At 33.6% G+C, this 20515-nt stretch overlaps 2 protein-coding genes across 4 annotated transcripts in view; one reads left to right on the plus strand and one right to left on the minus strand.

The window, feature by feature from the left end:
* LOC127851466 (perlucin-like protein) overlaps positions 1-20515 on the minus strand; it is a 111028-nt gene that overhangs the window by 18134 nt on the left and 72379 nt on the right. Inside the window, exons 1-2 of one of the 2 annotated variants that reach the window (XM_052385273.1) lie at positions 1471-1601; positions 812-915 (exon numbers count right to left, since the gene is read on the minus strand). In XM_052385273.1, coding sequence (XP_052241233.1) covers positions 812-915; positions 1471-1519 — 153 coding nt within the window. In that variant the 5' untranslated portion in view covers positions 1520-1601. Of the gene's footprint in view, positions 1-811; positions 916-1470; positions 1602-20515 lie in introns of those variants that run through there. The other variant, XM_052385262.1, reaches the window with a different exon arrangement.
* Positions 5636-20515, plus strand: part of LOC127851275 (histone-lysine N-methyltransferase, H3 lysine-79 specific-like) — a 171549-nt gene continuing 156669 nt past the window's right edge. Inside the window, exon 1 of one of the 2 annotated variants that reach the window (XM_052384941.1) lies at positions 5636-5679. The gene's annotated coding sequence lies outside the window, so the exon portion shown is untranslated. Of the gene's footprint in view, positions 5680-5794; positions 5874-20515 lie in introns of those variants that run through there. The other variant, XM_052384962.1, reaches the window with a different exon arrangement.

Below are 20515 nucleotides of genomic sequence, written 5' to 3' on the forward strand. Positions count from 1 at the left end.
CGGAAAATTCAAATGGAATATATTGTTCAAAAAAATAAAAGCAATCATTTTGTATCTCGTTAAATCAATGTTATCAAATCTTTGCTTTAAGGAACACTTATTCTTACGGGTAAACTTAATTCTACGAAGTATTCGTTGATTTTGAGATAAATATAATAATAATAGTGAACAAAATGTATTGGATTTATGCTTAAAACTTGCAAAAGTAACAGCTCTAGGCTTCCAACATTACGGCTTTTTCTTGTAATTACATGACTAGGATCTAATTATTTAACTTGATTATATTTAAACACAATCTTATGTTTGTACGATTTTTACTATTTAGTAGAAGATTTTTACTATTTAGTAGTTCGATGCAAATCATAGCGCCATAATGTCACTTTGTTTTTATCCCACTCCATCGTGCCTCAGAAAGTGACACTAATCGCGCTATGATTTGCATCGAACAACTAAATAGTAAAAATCGTATTAAAGTATATATTCTTTTTATTGCTAATATCTCATTGATTATAATATTCAAGAGTATATAATTTTATACGTAAATAATTTGTGAAAAGCCCCTGTTTAGGTTGTGAGGTTTGGGGCTCCAAACGGTTGAAATCCCAATGCTTTGCATTGATCATTCCAATGCGCCCCAGATATTTAGTAATGTTAATCGTATTTTTTGTTGAATTATTAAATGTGTCTCGTGTGTTTGTCTGGGTCAAATTTTAAGAAAAAAGTTGGTCACTTGATACAAAAAAGGTCCATCTATTTTTTATAATAAAATTTCTCTTCTGCTGATGAAACTGGAGTTTGTTTATATACTTACCATGGCATCCCACCAGGACATTGCCGGCGTTGCAAAGAAATGATAGCACGAGTCACCGTGTTGAAAGAAGTCTATAGGACATCCAACATCCCCTTGGCTGAAAGCTGGCGAGATAGGACGACACAATTTACAAATAAATTAATAAAAGTTTTTTTGTAATTTATCCATTTCAAAAACGGATTGGGAATGTAAATGCAATAAGAATAATAACGACTGCGTTTTTATATAACAATATGATACAATGCATTGAACTATTTTAACGCATCATGCGGACTAATTATATGAGCCGTGCTCTGGGAAAAAGGGTTTAATGTATGTGCGTAAAGTGTAATCCCAGATTAGCCTGTGCAGTCCGCCCTTATCAGGGACGACACTTTCCGCCTAAACTAGACTTTTGCTAAGAAGAGACTATCTTTGAAAATAATGTATCATAAAAGCGGAAAGTGTCGTCCCTGATTAGCCTGTGCGGACTGCACGGGCTAATCTGGAATGACACTTTTCGCACATGCATTAAATCCTCTTTTTACAGAGAACGGCACATATATTGTTCCGTGTTTACTGTCAGCTACACCTAAAAAACTTGTAAAGTGTTCAATAAGTTTTTAACTTATGTAGGAATTACTATAATTATTATTAAGAAATGCCATAAATACATATACCTAGCCCACACGTCGCAAAAAGTACCAATACATGCGTCAATAGTCCCATGCTGTGCTTCACAATGAAGAAATGATTGAGTTCCCCTTATCTGGTTCTATATTCATCTTAATCGCGAAGGCAAACTACTAACACAATTCTTTAAAAAGCGATAAGAATACACGATCTTTGAAGAAAAAAAAATTATGTCATGAATTTGTTTATTTATTCAGTCATTTTACTGTGTTGTCATGTATAGTTGTTTTTTAGCCTAGTTTACCCATAACAACACATTTTATCGCTTTCGGGTGAAATATTCAACCAAGTGTAGTAAGGTATAATTTCACACTGTTTGATAAATGTATCAATTTTGCACTCTCAGTCAATCTACACTAAACACCTGATTAACACAGTGTGGGTGAAAATGGCATGCTTAATAAATTATTCAAGTTGAGACAAAAAATGAGTTATGATGTTTTGACCAATAATGTAATATGTGATCTGGTGAATTTCATATTAATCAAGCTGTACACGCATTTGTGTGCATAATCATGTTTTTATTCTATATGTGTATTATTAAGTTCGGTCTTTTGTGTACTGTACTTGATTTAACATTGGCATAATTGGATACAACTTACTAACCTGATTGAGATTGGCAGTCGATGGAGGAGTACACACTATTCGAGCTCAATCGTGTATGGATTGTTTCCCAATGAGGTATTCTCTAAATTTTGGATATACAGTTGAAACTTATATTGAGCTTTTGATGCCTGCCAAAAACATAACTCAAAACAATACTGGTAGCAGAAAATCTAAGTAGAAAACAATTTCACCATTATTAGAAGAAAGCGCAAGGAAACCGCGCAGAGCGCTTATTCTTGAAAACGACCACGTCGATAAGATAAGTAAAAAAAATACACAAGAGGACATTGTGGACATTGGTCAGTACAACCCATCTCAATTAATTATAACGGACTTTTGCGGACATTGACCATATATGGCATACTCGCAACCCTACCCTGGACACGGTCAGAGCCCCGCACCCCCACATTCCTCGTTCGGGTTTGGGCCCGTGATGCAACAACCATGGGCTACTGAACTCTTGTCCGAAAGTGTATCAAAGACAAAATGAAGTCGATAGATCGTATTGAACAGACCATTAATTCCATCGCCGCGAAAGTATCGGGTCTGGAAACGAAAATGAAAGACATAGACTGTCGAGTGGAACACACTGAGACAATTTATGGGCTCAACACTTGATGAGAATTCCGAGGGTCTCTCAAACATAACCTCAAAGATTAAGCAGATTAATAAGTCGTGCAGATTAAGAAGTAACAGTATCGCGCCCTAGAGGCAATTAAAAAAAAGGCAGATGAAAAACTTCACGATCTGGAGACAAAGTCCATGCGCAACAATATTGTCGTCTATGGCGTGCCGGAAGCTCCTCAGCTGGAATTGATAACTGTACAAAAGTCGTTGCAGACGTCATTCAAACAACGCTAGAGTTACGAGACGAAATAAAGCTTGATTTTGCATATCGCCCAGCCACATGGGGAAGCGTCAATATAAACCGACCACGCCCGATCATCGACAATTTTCACTATAGCAAGGATCGCGATTGAATCCGCGCGGCATCGATCAAATAAGCAACAAAGAACCGATTAAAAGACAAACAAATCAGCAAAGGCGTGCAGCGTCCACATGAGATAAGAGATGCCCGCAAAACGCAATACGATGTTATGCGACGCTCAAAGGAACATGACAAAAATGCTTAATTTAACGGACCGACACTCTAAATTAATAGAAGTCCGTACAAGGCCACCATGGACTACCAGTAGGGGCGTCAAACGGAGCATTCGATCCGCATAGCATCATGATTCGTTCAAATACATAGGCATTAACTTGTTCAAAAATGGTTACTTTCACAGATTTCACAATATGCATCATTTCATTAAGTAAATTATTTCATATATTTGTTACAATTGATTTAAAAACCCATCAAAGAATAAAAAAGGTTGACTTCCGTGTTACTCCAATCCTAAATTTCTGTTCTGAAATATGGGGTTTTCATCAAGCAAAATACATTGAGTTAATGCATGCTAATTTTTTTAGATCAACTCTTTGAGTTAAAACCCCCACAAAATCATCCACACTTTACGGAGAACTCGGTATTGATAAAAGGCGAATTACATATAATAATCACTAAACCTTGCATTATCGACGTTATTCATCATCTAAATTAAAAACATATTCTCTTGTTAAATAAGAACTCTAATAAGAGCCATATTTGCAAAAAAACTTATATTACATTGCCAAATTTATATATTAAGCCTAGTAATTAAGAATATACACTGACTAATTATAAAGAAACTCTTTATATACTTTTCACTAGTATAAATCAACCTCAGCATTCATTTACGAATACTATATGTACATTTTTCATAATAGTTAGCAATGTGATGCTTCATACTTTGTATGTTCTGTTGACTTTTACTGCTCCATGTCGATATTATTTATTGTGCTTTGATATTGTATAATGTTTATGCAATACTTTTTTACTTGAGGATTATAAGCCATGCGATACAATGTTACTCCCCATAGTCTTTATCGTATAGGTCTAGTTCTGTACGTTTAAGTTGATTGTTATTACTTCGATTTGATTTCTGTCGTTTGAGTTAGCTAAATCATCAAACAATACAGGTTACAGTTGTGAAATGAACATTCTCACGCTGCTAATGCGATACTTCGATAACAGATGGCACTTCGATAACAGAACTAACATGTAACATGTTGTAACATTAATGGACATATTGATCTTTTATTTGGAATAGTTGGCACGTTCTTGATTTATTTCCAAGTATTTTTATTTTGTTGTAATACGTACTGATAATCTAAATCATGATGATTATCGATGGAATTTTATCATTTTTTGTATAAAATCCACCGTTTTTCCACGAACTTCTTTCTTCGCAATTTGAAGTACTATACCATTAATAGACCAAATAATGTTTCGTGTCTGAAAACCAAATGAACAGAACATAAATGCAAAAAAAATTCTCCGCCCGCGCGTGGCTTTTGTTGTTCTCTGTTATCGAAGTTCCATCTGTTATCAAAGTATCCGCATACCCGGCGTGATTCTGTAAAGAGATATATTAAAATTACCAACACGAATGACACTGTCCTCCATTTATCACTTTATGTTACAAATGTGTATTGTCACAGTATATATGTAACTGTCTGCAATATTCTAAGTTCAGTATTTGAATGCAGTCTTGAGTCTTGTGTCCGGCACTAAACACACTTAAGATCTAAATCACCTATTTTAATCATTTTCTTCTTTTTCGTACCCATCATTTCCCACTAATCACAGACAATCGCTAAATGTTTTGCACATATATTGCCTTCAAAAGCACTAAAATTGTGGAGCTTCCGGGGGGGCTTCGCCCCCCCCCCCCACCCCCTGGACCCGTAGCTTTGTAAGCGATACGCACTTACGCACGTGCGTTACATCATTCAGAAAAATTAAAATGTAAACATGGCCAAAAAAGACTTAACAGTGTAAGGCTATGGCCTTAGGAGGTAACTTAATGTCCGTGATAATTTAAGATCTCCTCAAGTCTGACAAATAAAAGCAATAATTTACGAGACTACTTTTAGTCATTTGAATCTGAAGTTTGGTAAACTTATAGTAAGATTACACTAATTGAAATCTAGAAAGGTAACTTTGCTAACTATTATCTAGTTCATAATACTAGAGTTGTTTCATGGAAAGTTATTTTCAGCGGCAATTACTATTGACATATAAAATGGCGTCGACCTCGCTAACCTTTAACCCACCTTATCTGGATGTGTTTGCTAAGGGAACTGCACCACTAACTGACCCGTCAAAGAAAGTTATCTTAACTTCATAGTGGGAGTTAAAAATGTAAAAAATATTTAAAGAACAACATGAGCAAGAATTTCGTTTTTTCATTAAGTTACTTTTTTAAGAACAAGCACATGGGCTTAGTAACAAATCTTAGCAACCAATCAGAAGGACCGATACTATGAGACAATAGAACATGAAACAGATTACTACAAGGAGCTAATTTTAGCCAGTATTTTGTCAAAACATTGCCGATTTAAATGTTACGATTTACTACAAATGTTTATTTGACTGTAACCTGCATGTGATTATTACAAAGTTCGAAAATATTGACACCACACGGAAGTAAATATTTACCTGTAAACAGGTAATTAATTTTCTTTATTTTTGTCTTATTTTCGACATTTGTGAAACTTCTTAAAGATAAGGGGGTTGCATTTAATAAGGGAAAAACTAAGTTTTTATTTTTAACAGTGATATCCCTAAATGAAGCATTAGTGGTGATTATGTTTGAATTACAAGTATTTTCGGATTTCTTACGTTTTTCGGATGTTTGTCAAAGTAATGTAAACACTGTTTTTTATTGTAGAGTTAAATTGAAATTTACAATACATTTTTGATTTCGTGAAGAGAATACTAAGCTTTAAGAGTCACTTAAACAAGAGAAACTGTGAGATAAAAGTACCTAGATATACTTCTACTATCATTTGTTAAAAAAAAATTGTCTTATCAAGCACAGATAAAGCTAGTCCATATAAATAGCAACCCCAGCTAATCTCCGATAATCCCACATTTTATCTGGATAACTGTGAAAAGTCTACACCGCCTGTGGCATTTTGGGGATTTAAATTACATTTGTAGATGAATATTTTTATAATTGGTCTCATTTTAAAGCTAATAAAATTCTCTACAAAATGCATGTTTTACTTTTGTATTTTACCCACTTTAACCCAGTTTTATCTGTTAATAAACAATAAATATTATGGTTTTTCGCTGTTGCTCGTGATTATCAACTTTCATGCACTCGGCGCGTGGCACATGTACTCTTTGTTCCTATTAGCGGGTGACTTAAACTTTATGAATATTAATGAGATGGACAAATCCATTTAGAAAAGTTCACGACCTCCATTCATGACTTTGATGCAAATTTTTAAGTTCATCCGAACCGAAGATATAGTCCCCTAAAGTGTCGCCGATTTTTTACAAAAAGTACTGATTTCCGAACTATGCATCATATATCATATTGTAGGGAATGTTCTGGAGTTTAATTTGATATAAACATCTTTTGTCGGAAACAATAGGAACCCTCCCGCATTTTAAGCCGAACATAGTTTAATTTATTCAAATTTACTCCGGTCAAGCGGCGACCTCGCTTTTCACCTTTGACCGCCATTTTGATTAACTGATTACGCATCGTAAACACGTTTTTCTATCGACGATTTTGAGCATGTTACCGATAGAAAACATCTTCATGTGGTTCAACTTTATTCTAAATACAAAGGTGAGTTCTAGAAACCTTAATTTTGACTCGATTAATTATTTATTTCAGTGCAACTATGTAATTTCGATGTAAGGATGGGCACCTGCTCGTGCGATCGAATCGTAGGAAAACCAACCCCGTGTTATTGTTATGAAATGCCCTCAAAGGTGTTTTTATCCGTAAATTAAATGTATGAAAATAAGTTTTCTTAAGTATCTAAACAATCATTGACATGATTAAATCGATAAATTTGCCCTGACGTTGTAGAAATTGTCCAAATGTGCATATATCCACTGGCCTGTGAGAATGTTTTTGCACGGTAAAAGTATGCATATTAACATGATTTATACATGTACTGATGATGTAGGTCTGACTTTTCTTTCCTTTTTTTCAGTAGATCTCGGAAGTCAATGGCAGACTACCCAGGACCATTCTGTCATGAAAATGGTGTAACAACCTCTCTTTTGAAGAAGGCAAAAACCTTGTAGCCTATAAACAGGCTGAAGAATGGACTCATTCTTGAAATAAATACTTTTTTAGAAACAAATGGGGAAATTTCAACTGTGTTGTTCAATGTACAGTGTCATCTTAACTCTGCATTCAAAGCATCAACAGCAAAATATGTCAAAACCAAAGTTTCAAGAACATGTGACCAGAAAAAAAACTTGTCAATTTAAAATAAAGTGCCCGGTGAAAAAAATGTGAAAGACTTGATGAATCTAAATGCAGAATTTTAAATTGTAATGCATATGTTGCAATTGGTTTTTGAAGTTAAAAATAAAAAAAACTTTGTGGTTAAATTCATGACTACCACCTGAAAACTTGGCCAGTACAAATGGCCTCTACGAGAAGACATTCAGACGGTTCAGAAACAATTCCTAATTTCTGCTGGATTTGTGCCCGACTGTTTGAATTTTGAATGGTTATGGAATGTGAAAGAGGCGCCAACAAAAGACAACATATATAACATATATAAGAAATATTCATAGATTTATTTTAAGGATTAGAAAGTTATACAATGTGTGCATGTCCCCGTCCCAAGACGATGAAAAGACATTCCCCCCCCCCCCAAACACCTGTGAAAATTTGATAAGAGAGTTAAGACTGTGATAATTATTTGCAATTGATCATAAATTAGTTAAATTTGCTTTTAAAAACCGGTTTCCATTTTAAGTAATTTCAATATTGCTTTTGAGTGAATAAATGTGTTAATTGTAGATATTTTAGCCTGATGCCTTTTGAAAAAAAGATAAAAACACTGGGGAAAATGCCTAAAACGTTTTACACTACGGAGTTTTATACAGCGGTTCAACTATTTGACGTGCGTAGATAAAAAAAATGCCTCGGTCACACTGTCACGAATCAGAGCTACGAAAGCGCTACGAATACTTTTCGGCACAGTTCGTAGCTATCCTTACTGGACCTTGGCTGTCCGTTCTTGATCCGTGATCAGTCGTAGTAGTTTTTGGATGTCCGGAGCGACTCTTGACAAATTTTGAACATGGTCAAAAAATTGCTACGAATTTATCGACCGTAGCGTATCCGTAGCAGTCCGTACTAAACCTCCGTGATTAGTGACATTGTGACCGAGGCATAATGCACCTCAATTCAACTATATATATTCAAGACTTAATATAATATGGAAGTCGCCATAGTTAACGCCTTGTACGCAATGTGACCAATTCAAGATCTGCATGTCTCAAGAGAAACTAAAACGATGGATTCAAATACAACATTGGAAAAAACAACGGGATGGACAACATAGATGGTTTTACAAAATATATTTCAATTTAATTACCATTTAATTCACCTAACGGTTGAAAACACATCGGAGCAACACAATTGTCACGTGTTTTTATGCGTGATGAATCAAAACATTAAAAATAATCCAAAAACTCTCGTTTTCTATTAAACTCATAAGAAAACATTGAATCATGTAGTTAAATAGTCTCATAATTGTCGTGCAATATCAGATAAAGGCCGTAAAAATTCTTCTGAAAGCCAATGTAAGTAAATGTGTTGTGTAGGTTTATTCTAGGATATATCAAAAGCATCTCTTTAATGGTATAATAATATTTAAATTAAATACAAATTATATCTATTGTATGATATTTCTACACAAATATGGTAATTTACTTTCTGAAAAACTTAAAATAGAAATGATTACACCAAATGATGAAACATCCAAAGTAAAAATAAGCAAATTGCAAATACGTATACGTATATGAAAATACAGTACAGAGGAATACATTTCACTACAACAAACAACTTATATCGATTAAAAAACTGTGTATGTATTATTCTAAAAAAACTTATTTTCACACGGAACAAATCGATCGAGATACATTTGCAAATCCCGTGTATTAAGCATTTTTTTCGAAATAACTTAACCAACTTTTATAGAGATTGCCAGAAAAGTTCACACTTTTCTATTTAACTTAAACGCATTTTTATTAAGTAACTATTATCCTGGGGACCGGATTGCACATGTAGACATAATCGTACAGAAGCAAAAGTAAATCTAATAAATGACTGATATAATGTAGATGTTCAGCCGGTAGCATTCGACAGAGTGAAACCGTATTAGCATCTGCAGAAAAGAAAGATTCTAGTATCATGTGGCTCGTTATGTATTGTACGTTTGCTATCTCTGAACATTGCAACACAAAACAAATACATTAGACTACACCATCAAGTACCCGACAGACTAAAGAATAATAACACTCGGTTTACCAAATATAAAACGTTTGATAAATCAAAGAATCTGAGTTTTACTGGATCTGCAAATCTTACATCATCACGGAGCTACCAATCAATAGCCCATCCATACAAGTGACAACGCGGTAAAAATGCAAAAACACGTAATGTGAATACTGCAGTGGGCATCGGATTGGCACGGCTAATGAAAAACACTGTGGGATTAATACACATGTTGGAGTTCCAAACCTTTCACTTAGCACAGATGTGCATATACGAATGAATCAGCTTATGGCATCACAAGCCAATTTAAATAGGAATAAAATATAATACAGTTGAACGTAAATACTATTTATATGATCAATGGTTGGATGCAAAACAGAGAAGCAGAATGTAAAACGTGCATATGTACCTCTGATGTTGAAGCATACAGAGTAAACAACGTTTATGTTAGGGTTTTACTGGATTGTCGATGTTGAAAAATGTAACAGAAGCAAGTATAACGATAACATAAAAAGACTGATATATCGTTTGCATTTAAAATGTAAAAAGTAACTTACTGGCATAAGCGCGTTGAGAACATGCGACTGTTCCATCGTTGCATGTGCACTCGCTATAAACGTCTATGAAAGTTTGACCGTCCTGATAGGTTTTTTCTTTGTAGGTGCATTGTTTCTCTGTAATTTAACACACATATGCACAAAATGTAACGTTAGCTGCATCATTAGTAAAAACATTAGTAAAAGCATATGTTTTTATAATGGCAAGTTGTTAATCTATTAGCATTGTTGCACAAAAGAAATATATAAGCCAACATACCCATCTACACTACATGTTAGGGTTATACTGGATTGTCGATGTAGAACAATGTAACAGAAGCAAATATAAACATAACATAAAAACGACTTAACATCGTTTGCATTTAAACTGTAAAAAGTAACGTACTGCCATATACGCGTTGAGAACATGTGACTTGTCCATCGTTACATTTGCACTCGCTATAAACGTCTATGAAAGTTTGATCGTGCCGATAGTTTTGTCCTTTGTAGGTGCATGGTCGGTCTGTAATTTAACACACAGATGCACAAAGTGTAACGTCAGCTGCATCATTAGTAAAAAATGGGTTAAAGGCATATGGGTTTTTAATTGCATGTTGCCAATCCATTAGCATTGTTGCTAAAAAGAAATATATCAGCCAACTTACCCATCTACACAACAGAACACAACGACTTATACATCGTTTATATTCATCCCGAATCAATCAACTTAATTGGACAAGTTTTTTATAGCCACTTAAGTGTTGATGTCGATTCACAGTTTTTATACCATTTACATAGTGGGACAAACTCGTAAATCTTGTTTTAGTCGACCATTTATGAATTACACATTTCTTCATATGAACACACGTGTTTTTAAATGCTTGATATAAATAGAAACACGATTACTTTTCAGAACACTAAACTTCATTTATCGATGACCTACTCGGTAACTCAAGGTGAATAAGTAGACTTATTTGTTGCATCGCAACAGTACAATCGTCCTTTTTATGTGTTTCTTCGTGATTGTCTGATTCCAACTTTATGAACAAGCTTTAAGAACAATTTCAATCGTTTAAGACCAATGCGATAATTATGATACATTAAATCTTTATATTTCGTAAACGCTTTCCACAAATATGCTCTCATATCTCGTTAAAAGCCATGTCGTAATTATCAACGCCATCTGCGCTATACACATTATACGCACTTTCCCGACATTCATTAGTGACATTTTCAATGCCGTTCCATCTCAAAGTTAACTTAAGCAAATATAAGTTACGCATTTTACTTACTGGTAGCCGAAGCCAGAACGCAAAGGCTCGCTAATACGAAAACGATATGTATCGGCGTCATCTGAAACAAAAACAATTGTTAATTTATCGCAGTTTTTCCGTCACAACAGCTTGTAGTTAATTTAATAAGAAATTTAAGCGTGTAGTAGTTGCTCTGATTTTTAAATACCTACGCATTAAAATGCCAAACAACTGGCCATTGACCTATTATTACTTGCATGAAAAACTGCAAATTTTAACATCATATTAACAATATTTATGCAAAGGAATAAATACACATCAAGTAAACCTTCAGCTTCACTAGCAGGAGAAACAATCCTTATTATAAATTGCGGTCGTTTATTTATTGCAAGGAACCAATTACCAAACAGTGAGACAGAAAACAAATGCACTAAACAATACAATCATAATCATATTAAACGCACTAATAGGGACAAAACTGCAGTCGCCGCATTGAAAAGGTAAAAGAAAAGCGCAAGGGTTTTAAGCAGGTTTTATGGAGCTTAAAAATTGTTTGAAAATGTGTTTAAATACTGTTATTATATATCTTATTGTGACATCGAAAAATATCATGTGATAAAAACATAATAACTTGATATTTTCATATGCCAAATATAAATTAACAGACCAAAACTTACTGTTCAAGCTATGTGTTTTACTAATCTTTGTAATGATGTGCATATATAACTATTTTAATAAAAAAAGTAAAAAATAGTAAGTTTACTTGTATATTCATGAATTACATACATCAAAGAAAATCAAGCGAGCAATATATGGAATACATAAATTACTTCATGTTATATATGCAACAGACTACCAATAGTATTTTGAACGAACTTAAAAAAATACATTTTAAATAATTGTACTGTCAAGTGAAGACAAAAACACAAGAAGCATTAAACTAGTTTAATTGAAGCAAGATAATCGCGTTACCTTGAATACCACTCGGCTCTTTTCGTCAAAAGCGAACTTTGGACAAAAAACTGTGGAATATCGCTATTTATATTTTAGCGGCAGTTCGATTCATTCATACAATGTCATCATCAAGCTGTTACCAAAAGCATCAAGGGATTTCAGAAATTACATTATTTTTGTAATTCCGCTTCTTATGTTTCTTGTATCAACATGGGATATTACACGTGTTCTTAAAATCCTTATTGTGCTATAACCAGTAACCAGTAAAAAAATATATAAGTACACATAAGTGATTTGCGAACGGTTAAAGATACTTATCTTCATTAAGTGCCCGTCTTGCGACCGTCGGCACCACAGTTTACTGTCGATTGAACCAAACGGTTCTCGGATTTTAAGTTGGAATCTCAATAACCTAATAATTGGTTGCGTAAAGAAGGAAAATTGGGGTTTTAAAATTAGTTGTTATAGTGCCTTCCCACTTTAAGGTAGCGCACCTCTAATGGGCACATATCCAAATATAATCTAATTAATTATTTTCTTAATCAGCATCATTTCACTGAACTACATGCAAATTTGTAGGAAGCCTTTCCATGCTTTTTAAAAAAATATACCGATTTTTTCAAAACCACCCCCACGCTCGGCTTTTGTCCAGTTTATTTTCACCCCTGGGGTATATAAAAGTTCCATAATTCATTCAAATTTCCAAATATGGGCATGCAGTTGGTGTGTACAGATGCTGTAAAGGTGTTTAAAGTTCAAACAAGATGAAATAAGTATTCTTTTACAGACATTTATTTTTTACAATTTTTTATCTATGGAAGAGCGCCATGAAATCTAAGTTATTTCAGCCAAGTAAAAATTGGGTCGGTTAAAAACAAAGTGTCATAAAATTCAAAATAGTATCATTTAAGTCATATTTTAAACTTCGTTTTTATAGAAACACTATATACAGCAAAAATACCAAGAAATAGACAGATTTACCGTTTACTTTTTGAAATAAAAATAAAAATGCAACATGCATGGTTCGTATTTTCAACAGTAAATCACCCAATTTCGCCATAACGTTGTTTTACTTTTTATAATTGAAGAATGTGCATAAAAATTGCAACATATTTAACAATAAATATAGCTTATATGACATATTAAATCAAATTACGTTAGAAAATAAATAAAACGCTTCGCAAAAAAGTATACGTCGTCGACAGGATTCGAACCTGCGCGGGAATATCCCAAAAGATTTCTAGTCTATCGCCTTAACCACTAGGCTACGGCACCTAATAGTAGGCTCTTCAACCTTCGAAGAAATCGCGGGAAATCATTAGAGGTGCGCTACCTTAAACTGTGTCAAGCCATAAAGATAGATAAAATTGCAACATTCGTTTTCAGTCGCAAGCGGTTTTCCGCTAAATATGAATACATTTGCTGGGAGCTAACTTTATTCGAGAACAGCAGTTTATTATATTTATTCGCATCCCTGTTGTTACCAGACATATGAAGATGTAATTTCGAAAATGTTTATACCAATGATGCTACCGTAACAGTACTGTTATTACAAAATTGCATTTCATATATTATAATGATATTCCAACTTGAAAATAAAATAAGTTAATGATGGTGAATAGAGCGGATAAGATGAATAAGTGACTGTTAATAGATGTACATTCAGTCCATGTTATCTGCAAAATGTGCACTTATAAACAATCGATGGACAGATTTACAATGCCTTATAATTGTACCTGAGAATAACGTAAAGCAATATATTGACCGTTCGAAAGTTAATCATTGTTTTGCTTGATAGTTAGCCATGTCTAAGCTGTGCATGTTATCCTTTGTCATACCTTAATAGTTTATCTTCTAAACAATTCAGGAACATATATTCGTATTGCTCGAGAATGTTTCTTACTCTTTTTGGTCAAAATACCGCAGTTTTGTAAACGGATTCTTTCAAATGTACATACAGGATGCTGAACTGTTAGTACTTTTTGAATAATGGTTGAAATGTAATGTTAAACAATATTAATATTAGTTAAAAAAAAGACCACTTTGTCTACATTTGAATCACGAGAAAGCTTACATATGTTGTTTTATTAGTTATTACTAATTATCTTTAAAACAAAAGGGAACATTGTTATCACGATCGCGTTACCATTCAAATAAACAACAAAAGAATTTGGAAACCTTACTTTAATGCTGTGTGGTTTATTTACCGCTACCAAAATAACAAACGTATTTCATTCATTGTTTTATTATTATGTATACGAATAGTTAGACAACAAAAACATTTCCATGCGATAGTCTCCATTTTAGGCAAGTGAAAAAATTGTTTTTACTTTAAGCCCAGTTTATGACACTATTTTGCCATGCTCCTGCAAAATATGGGACATTGTGTATTGTGTATATCTGACTCTGACCAGTTCGCATATGTGTATGCACTTGTTGTGCCGCAGTGAAAGGACCCTGTTCAGACTATGGTTAATACAGTCCTGCAAAGAAACTCGACTCATAGCTCAGCTATGTAGTTAAGCTAAACGATTTTATATAATGACAAGAGAGTGTGCGTGGACTATATCGCCGCACTGTGGAATATCCTAAACACGGATCGGGCGTTTCGTAAACAGGGCGTGTAAAAGAGCCTTTAATAATGCTGTGCTTTATAAAACATCAGGTATTGCTCGTCATTACACGTGGTGTTGAGTTTAACAAGTAATGAGCATAAAAATAAATAGGGTTAAAAAGTAATCCGCCTGGTAAGTACAATGGCTTGACCACTAATGATGGGATTATGCAAATATTTACCATGTGTAATATTGGTATTGTCTGGTTCATTACGTTAATATAATCTTAAAAAACACTCCTGACGTGTTAACATCTGCGAAGAGATTTTAATAGTTCCGAGCCAAGGCCATATTTAATCTCGGTCGCCATTTGAAACGACGCGATGATGGTACGTAAAATACTTATATTATTTCATATGGTTTAAATTCGCTTTTCTCTTTGTAATTTTTCACTTTTATCCATTTATAAAATAACTATTTTAATAGAAATTTACACTGATTTTCATAAATTTTTTAAACAGTTACAACCGGATGCTAGTGTAGATTTCAACCGATGCGCAGTTTAACTGCCGCCATAACACACGAAGTAATGCTGGTCGATTCAAATAGTATTGCTAGTATATTTTATTGAAAATAATTTTATTTTATTTAATATTATCAATAATATCAACTCTGTGACAATCTTGATTTAGATTCTAATGAAAGTGGCATTGATATAGCCGACTTCTTAATCACGTGGGTTTCAAAACTTAACCCATGCTGCTCTTTCTTACTTACTTGCCATTTAGCGTCAGTATCATACATACTTACCAAAAGATGCAATGACATTTCTTAAAACACCACTCAATCATGACGTCTTAAATATTGTTGTTGGTTGGTATTATCACGTTGGTGTAGAAAGTTAGATTAAGTCTATTTGTGAAAGCTTCCCCTCAAGTTAATATTGATAACTTTTCAGATTTGTAAGAGCTCCGGTGTTCAATTATGACAAATTTAAGGTAGATTTATTTCAAGTGCTATTACCGAGCCAAATGTTATTGTTTTTTTCGCATTCGATCAAGCAACTGCAATTTTCAACTACACGTGTATGCCAAAACGATACATTTTTGCATTTTCGTGTAAACTTCTGTGATAAAATGCATACATAAGTACATAAGAAATAATTTATTTTATTGTACGATGACGGGACTGATTTTATGTTTACCCGTTTTCCCCTTAGGATGATTACATTGAGGAACATTGATGTTTTAAGTACACATACATTTAATGTGTTCATGTCTTAAACATTAATCCATTTTAGATATTCCTTATTGAAAAAGTAAGGTTTATGCAACACATATATATTCTTAACCATTTTAAGAAGGGATTAGTCTACCCTACGCTCCTTAGAGGACATAAAACGCGAGCTAGAGATTAATGAAGACCATGTTTGCTACATTGTTGTTTAAGAATGCACGAGGCCATGAACTTCTTGACGGAAGACATGTGGACGATGTGGACGATGTGGACGATGTGGACGATGTGCAAGAAATTGCGCTCCAGCATCGTGATAAAGCTACATCTTGAAAATGCTAGTTATTGTAAGACTCTTGGAAGTCTTTGAGAATAATGTTGTAATATCTACTCATTCGACTATCTCTAACTTAACTAAACTATACCTTTAAACTGGGTGTGTTTTATGAGCGTTTGCATATTTTCCCTCGCAGGTGGACAATGAGCCAATGTGGGGGGGTCATCTGTAAAACTCAAGACTAAGGGTTAGGGTTAGGGTTAGGGTTAGGGTAACCCTAACCCTAACCCTTACCCTAACCCCCGTCTAATTACGGGGAACCTTTTAAAAACCAGTTGGCTAGATTTTAACTTGACATGGCGCGGCAAAATGACATTTCAGTCGCTGAAGCTATGTTTGGCTATTCTAAGTAAGACACTTTAATACAGCATAAAGTACTCGTCAGCCATAGTGCAATACTTTATGCAGACAATAACATAATGTGTTATTCTGGTGACTACATGAAACTGCCATGATATTTGAGGTTTTAAAAGCGTACATCAACACTAAATAGCACTATAAATTTGAAAAGTTCGCAATAATGTATGTCTTTGAAATAGAAAGTAAACATCTTAGTTTAATATATGAAAAATATTAAGATATTTAGGCAAATTAAATTGGTCATAAATAAAAACATGTACTTTTTTAGAAGCCGTCGAACGAGTCTTTCCGAACACAACGAACAGTGAAACGGAGTTTTTCATCACAAAGTGGCTCCGAAATGCCAGTGACCGTGAGGGTGGGAGAACAAAGCGAATCTAGCCATCAATATTGACATTAGTCATGACTGAAATATTCTGATGATTAATTAACTATTTACGTGACTGTTAATATCGTTAATAGCTACAACGTATTAGGTTTACAACTCAAATCTTAACTAATACAATGTATGACTTATTATGTAAGCCTTGATTAGACTGCCTTTGTTTCATTTTTATATTCTGAAATATTAAGTCGTTAAATTTGCAATAAGCTGCGTTAACCTATTTTCAAATAACATGGATATCTGTTTGTTTCTTTTGTCGTTGTTTTCTATTTTATCGACGGCGGTGATTCATTTTTTCGTATTAATAAGTCCCTTTAGTCACTTATTCAAATTTTGGGACGTTTTTAAGTGTGACATAAATCGACTTAAATTATTTGAATCTAAAATCGTAACTCAAGAGATCAATTATAATAATATAAAGATATCTTAAAATGAGAAATAAGAAGAAAAAGTTTGACCTTGTCATGGCTAAAACCAGTTTCATATCCATGGATTAAACCGCTATTTCTGTGACTACTAGGCATTTCTGACTGTTATAAGAAGTACGTTTTTCATATTTTATATAAGTGGTATACGTATTGTTACACAATAGGAAGGTTTTTAACAGAAACTAGCTATTCTACAAAACTGAAAAGAATTAACAGAAACTATCTATTCTAAAGTATTCAATCGTCTCGGGTGTACAACGCTTTATAATTGTATCTATTTCAATGATCACTTTTCATAAGCTAAACTGTATTTTCATAATCAGCCATTATTGTCATTTCGCTCTCTGATATATAGTGTTCTTCAACATATTAAATATGTGACAAAATGTTGTTAAAATGTCATTTTGACCATATGTAAACAAGTCCCTGCATGGCTTCTATTTATTAATCGAAATGAGCATCGATGTGTCAAAAATAGTGTAATGTTTGCTATTTAATTGTTTTTCAGGAAGACAATGGTGAAGCCAAATATATATTTTGTACGCAAAATGTGAAAACTTGCAATAATTGGCTAATTTGATGAGTGGAAGAGTAAGTCGGCACGACTTCAAGATTTTCTATAGGTAGTCGGAATTAGAGCTTTTATGAAAAGTGCATTGTAATATTAATTATGAATATGAATTACAATTTATCCCCATACATTCCTGTTTCATGAATGGTGTGTGTTATACTAAGATGCCTTTGTCCACTTGATCCATTAAAACGTTTTTAATGTTATTTTAAACGGATGAAACTTATGGTTTTACGATGAAAGCAAGTCTGCCTCAATTAGTCGAAGAAATGGCGTAAAATCATTCTTCTACACGCATTATACACTTATATTATTAAATTTATTTGGGTTTTCTTGTCATTTTTTTATTTTCGGCAACTACGTTTTGGGATTATTTTAAGTAATTTAATTTCCTTTTTAATTACAGTCTATATACATACTAATAAATCGTCTCTTCAGCTGCTCATAATAATGAACACAACAAATATAACTGTGTGAAAATCGAGATGATGTCGATGATAATTATGATGAGAAGGAGGGCTACGAATGCAACGATGAAAATGGTGGTAGTGATGATGAGAAGGACTACGAATACAGCGTTAAAGATGGTGGTAGTGGTGATGATGATGATCATGATGATGATGATTATTATTATTATAATAATTATTATTATTTAAATTAATAATATATTATATTATTATATATTATTATTATTATTATTATTATTATTATTATTATATTACTATTATTATTATTTATATTATTATTATTATTATTGTTTATTATTATTATAGTATTATTATTTATTATTATATTATGTATTATTATTATTATTATTTATTATTATTAGTATTATATTAGTATCAGTATTAGTCTTTTATTTTTTGTCTGATTCTTATTATTCACCTTGGTCTTCTTATATTCTTCTTCTTCTTATTCTCATTATTTATTTGTGTTCTTCATTTCTGGATTATTCTTATCATTCATTCTTATTATTACCTTTTATTAGCATTTACTACAAGGAGAAGGAGGAGGATGACGACGAATATGAAGACAATTATCGAAGAGAGACAACTCGCGGATGAAACAATTTGCCTTTTTGTGTTACCTCCCTTGATCAACGTCATAATTTCAGATTCGCAAATTTTCGTTGTAGTTATGATATTTGTAAGGAAACAGTAATACTGAACATTAACCATGCTCTAAAATATCCATTATATGAATTTGTTGACGATTTAAAAACCTGCAAATTATTCAGCGTTGCGACGCGAAACGATTGAATAATATGGAGAGTTCTTTTATTGTCGTTATATTGTGTGGCACTACGAGGATTGTTTTATAAAGTCGAAAATACATCCTTCATTGTATGAGCACGGATGGCCGATTGGTCTAAGTGTTAGACTTGTACTCCAGGGGTCAGTGGTTCGAGTCCAGTTGAGGGTAACTTTTTTTCTTTCATTAATTTTATTCTTGTTTATTACTGGAGGGCATTAAAAACTATAAAGCATTTAATGACAAACTTCAATATCTGCCAAATCTGTGAAAAGACCCCTTTAAAACGTGAGTGTATGTATTTCGTAGTTTATGAGGTACTTTCCGAGCGAGAGGCTACATGGTTTGTGTACCTGGCGTATGCCGCAATATTACCGAGTAATCGAGTAGTCGGTTGAGATATAATCGTTACACAGTTATTTACTGCAGATAGTGCTTCGCTCTCGTATGGTATGAACTCGCTATATATATATATCCCATACACCATCAGTTACTAACCGTGCAAATATAATGGTACTCTTACATAATATACTTACTAGACTCAAGAAAGTTGGGAAGAATAATGAATTATAGCTGCAATCTCCATTTATTTCGTTGTTACGGAAAGATTTTTCAATGTTGGTGTGGTCTCTTGTTGTTTAAGGGAAGCCGGAGTACCCCTAGGAAACCCCGCCTGTCCACTAAACTCACATGTTGAGTTTAAAACGTGAAACAACTGTGTGTGTTGACTGTTGATGTACGCCTAATATAAAGTAGGTATGATGAGCTGCGTTGAGATCAGATGAGGTGTGGTATTGTGTGATGAGGAGTTTGTGAGTGGGATGAAATGTCGTTACGTGACATTATGTTTGGCATGATGAGTAGAAGTGTGTTTGTTTAAGATGAGATGTTGTTGTGTAAGATGATGTAAGATTTTATTAGATCTGATGTGGTTGTGTGAGTTGAGATGTGATTGTGAGAGACGAGGTTTAGTTAGCTGAAGTGATATGTGGTGGGTAGAAATAAAGTGTTCTGCTGTGATATGATCTGTGAATTAGTGAGATGGTGTTTGGTGGGAAGAAGTGTTTTGGGTGAGATACCGTGTTGTGGGATAAGGTGAGCTTGCACCCTCATACACAGTTACCTATCTGAACGTAAACAAAGAGTCAAACTTGGCTCTA

Source organism: Dreissena polymorpha, chromosome 1 (assembly GCF_020536995.1).
Source record: "Dreissena polymorpha isolate Duluth1 chromosome 1, UMN_Dpol_1.0, whole genome shotgun sequence".
Taxonomy (NCBI): domain Eukaryota; kingdom Metazoa; phylum Mollusca; class Bivalvia; order Myida; family Dreissenidae; genus Dreissena; species Dreissena polymorpha.